This window comes from Pterocles gutturalis, unplaced genomic scaffold (genome assembly GCF_000699245.1).
Source record: "Pterocles gutturalis isolate BGI_N339 unplaced genomic scaffold, ASM69924v1 scaffold3270, whole genome shotgun sequence".
Classification (NCBI taxonomy): Eukaryota; Metazoa; Chordata; class Aves; order Pterocliformes; family Pteroclidae; genus Pterocles; species Pterocles gutturalis.
In genome coordinates this window covers 19,753-23,019 of record NW_010140436.1, presented here as the reverse complement: position 1 = coordinate 23,019, position 3,267 = coordinate 19,753, and the positions used below count along the sequence as shown (strand labels likewise).

The 3,267-nt window shown below is 37.4% G+C and overlaps 1 protein-coding gene across 1 annotated transcript in view; it reads left to right on the top strand.

Annotated features, from left to right (window-relative positions):
• Positions 1 to 846: 846 nt before the first annotated feature.
• LOC104469214 (protein MMS22-like) overlaps positions 847 to 3,267 on the top strand; it is a 7,601-nt gene continuing 5,180 nt past the window's right edge. The window contains exon 1 of the mRNA XM_010083643.1: positions 847 to 1,065. Within this exon, the coding sequence (XP_010081945.1) occupies positions 989 to 1,065 (77 nt within the window). The 5' untranslated portion in view covers positions 847 to 988. The remainder of the gene's footprint in view (positions 1,066 to 3,267) is intronic.

Sequence of the window (3,267 nt, the reverse complement as noted above, 5' to 3'; positions counted from 1 at the left end):
TGTGATAGGAGATCACTGGACTTTTTATTTTTTTCCTTAGTGGTTTCTTCTTCCTTTCAGTAATCAAAGGAAGGGGAAGGAAACTCTTAATTTTCTTTCACAGCAACTTGTACCAGTAAGAAGAATACTCTATATTATACCCATTGTATAACTATGGGTAGTGTTCAGATAGGAATATTCTGGGCTAGTACTTTCGTTAAAGGTCTTTTTTCTGGATCAATAGAGTTTATATTGGATAAATCACAGCAGTTTTAGCCTTATCTTAATCAGATTTTTTAAAACCCTCTAAATCCTTCATAAATGCTGCCTAATTTACCCTAATTTGTTCAAACTATGAGCAACTTTTTTCTTACCGGGCCACTATTCTAAGTCCTCATTTTTCTGATGTCATTCGTACAAAAATTTCACATGGTGCTTTACAAGCAGATGAGGTATTCTCTCTCTCCCTTCATAAGTCTTACCTGACTAATATATTCTGTTAGACCATGGACAGAGTTGAAAAAGAAGTGAGGAGCTCTTGAGCACAGAAACACTTCTGAGCTCTGAAATGCCAAGGTTTTGTTTCAAATTTGAAGGGGAGCTTGTGTGTCCCAAAGCTTGTCTTCCAATATATTGATTAGCGTAGTAGAAGATTTTTCTCTCCTTTGCATACCTTGCCCTGGCTTTGTCTTCATTTGTAGACGATCATATCTGCAGCAAATTACTGATGCTTATTTGTCAGGCAGTAGTTACTTTGTGTGCAGCAGTTTACACAGTGTATGGCGAGTATTTAGCCTACAGTTGTCAAAGATTTGTTCAAAAGTATTGTTAAAAATTTATTCAAGTTCTCACCTTTAAACATTTTCTTGTACAGGGCCTGTCCTTTATATGTTGTCAGTCCCAAACACAGGGTGCCTATTTAAATCAACTGCTTGGGAGCATTATTCAACAGTATTTTGGACGATTTCTCCCTTCTTCTCCGACTGCGCCTGGAGCTGGACAGCATCCTATGCTGACTGCTTTATGCAGTTCCATCACGGCCCCCCAGATGCTACGTCTACGGAAGACCACTCTGCATGTCATAAAGTAAGGACCGGTGAAGTAAAAAAATAATAAATAATAAAACACTTATTCAGATTTCACAAATAGCTAATGAGAAAGGGAATACCACTGTTTTCTTCTCAGTAACTGATAGTTTGTCTGTAGGAAGAGTCTGTAAGTTGCTAGTCAGGGAGCAGAGGAAGGACAATATGTATACATCAGGAGAGTAAAATTGGGAAGATCTGGAGACTCGTGAGTCATTGAGGATGGAGGTCCTCAATGATAAGAAAAAATATCTCATGGGGCTACATGGAAAGCAAGTATTTTTCTAGAAAAATTGAGCTGCAATATACATCATATGTTTGTGTCTCAGGCTGTATGTAGAGTCACAGAGTCGTAGTGCTTGTAGTTGCTGCAGTTACCTGTGCACAGCAGGGCTCGTTGCTCTTAAAAGCATCATGAGTGTGCCAGTGACCCAGGGGAAATGGAAAACTTGGGGTGTGAGAAGAGGGAGACGTAGAGGCAAGGAGAGAGTCCTTGTTCACTGTGCTGTCACTATTCATGCAGCTATAAATGCTGGGTCTCTGGTGCTGAAAGGCCAAAGCTTTGGTTTGTGTACTGCAGAATTGGGAATAATCTCTACTTTTGTCTGCGTTGGTAGAGGAATTAAACCCCCTCAAATATAAGGTGATTGCTTATATTGAATGTAACTGTATTTTTCTGTGTTAAAAAGTGTATATACCTGTTGATTAAGAGAATTTTAGTGTTCATCTTGGGTAAATATGATAGGTAATATTCTAAGTAAAGCATGTATTACTGCATACTGAAGGAGTGAATTACGATTTCATAGCCTTATTTCTGACATGTTTTTAACTTATGAATACTGAACTTTATATTGGCGAGTATGTGCATGTATCTGTAAATTTTAAAATTGATAGGAGAAAGTAAGTTCCGAAAGTGTAGTGGCACTTGGTGACTTGTAAGACTTGAAACCTTCCTTAGTGATCTGGGAAGAATATCTCCAAACTGAGCAGCAGTCTTATTTAGAAACTGTTGGCTGGTCAGGAGGCAGTCAGCAGGTCTATACATAAAGCTGTACAGAGTTCTCCAGCCATTTTGATGTATCAAAGCTAGTGAATTATCTTGCTGCTGCACGGAGGAAATGGAACCATATGATCAGGGGTGTTATTATCCAGGTCACTGAACCATTTTAGTGGAAGAGTGCCCAAAAAACCCCATATTAGTGTGAAATTTTAATTGTAAATTAATGGTATAGAAGATTGCAGAGTTGCCAATATTAAAGCAAGTAAGACCACATGATACAAGGAAAATAGAAGTGTGACAACCTTCATTTGCCAAGTTATACCAGTGCTCTGAAGCTGTGCAATTAAATACTCAGATGTCTGAAAGTCAGGTTTAATTTGAAAGTTGTAGAGGCATGTCTTAGCAAGTTTTTAACAATGATGGTGGTTTTTAATTGATGCATTGCTCAGAAAACGTGCATGCCTTTCTTGGGTAGCTCATATTAAATATCTAAAAAGTTATTTTGCAGCTTTTCAGAGTGCTCTTGCTAGCTGATGGATAAATGCTGTGTTCTTTTTACCCACACTTTTCTGTCCTGAATGCTTCAATTTAAACTTACCGTCTTCAGATGTCAGTAAAGTAACTTGTAATGTCAAATTAACAGTAGTTCACGTTTTTGCATCCTTTTGCAGAAAAAGAACAAATCAAGCAGTTCAAATAGGAACATTTAGTGTGTGTTCGATGTCAAAATTTGCTCTTGTTGCAGATTGACAGGTCACCTTTTATCTTGGTTGACAAATTTTATACTGGACATTATGGTGTTAATTGGAGCAAAAGCAGACATTGGCTGTCCCGTTACAACATACTGTTGACAAAAATAAAATAACAGTACCAGTATAACAGCAGAGCTGTTATAACAAGTTGGATTGTGAGTTGACAAAAGCACATAAAGCTAAATAAAGTAATTGAACAGCAGTTGTATTTTGGATTTGGTTTAGGGTCTTAGAATCTTGATTCCTCCATTTTTTTCACTTACTTTATGAAGCTGCCTTTATATTTTAACTTTTGTAGTCACATTCAGCTTTTTAACTATACTTATGATAGCTGCTATTTCTCACCTCCCTCAACAGAAGAGTCAGAAGGCATCAGTGTCCTCTGATAAATTGGGAGTCTTTTCTAAGACTAAGACAAATAGAAGACATTAGTTGAGCCTAGATAAAGATA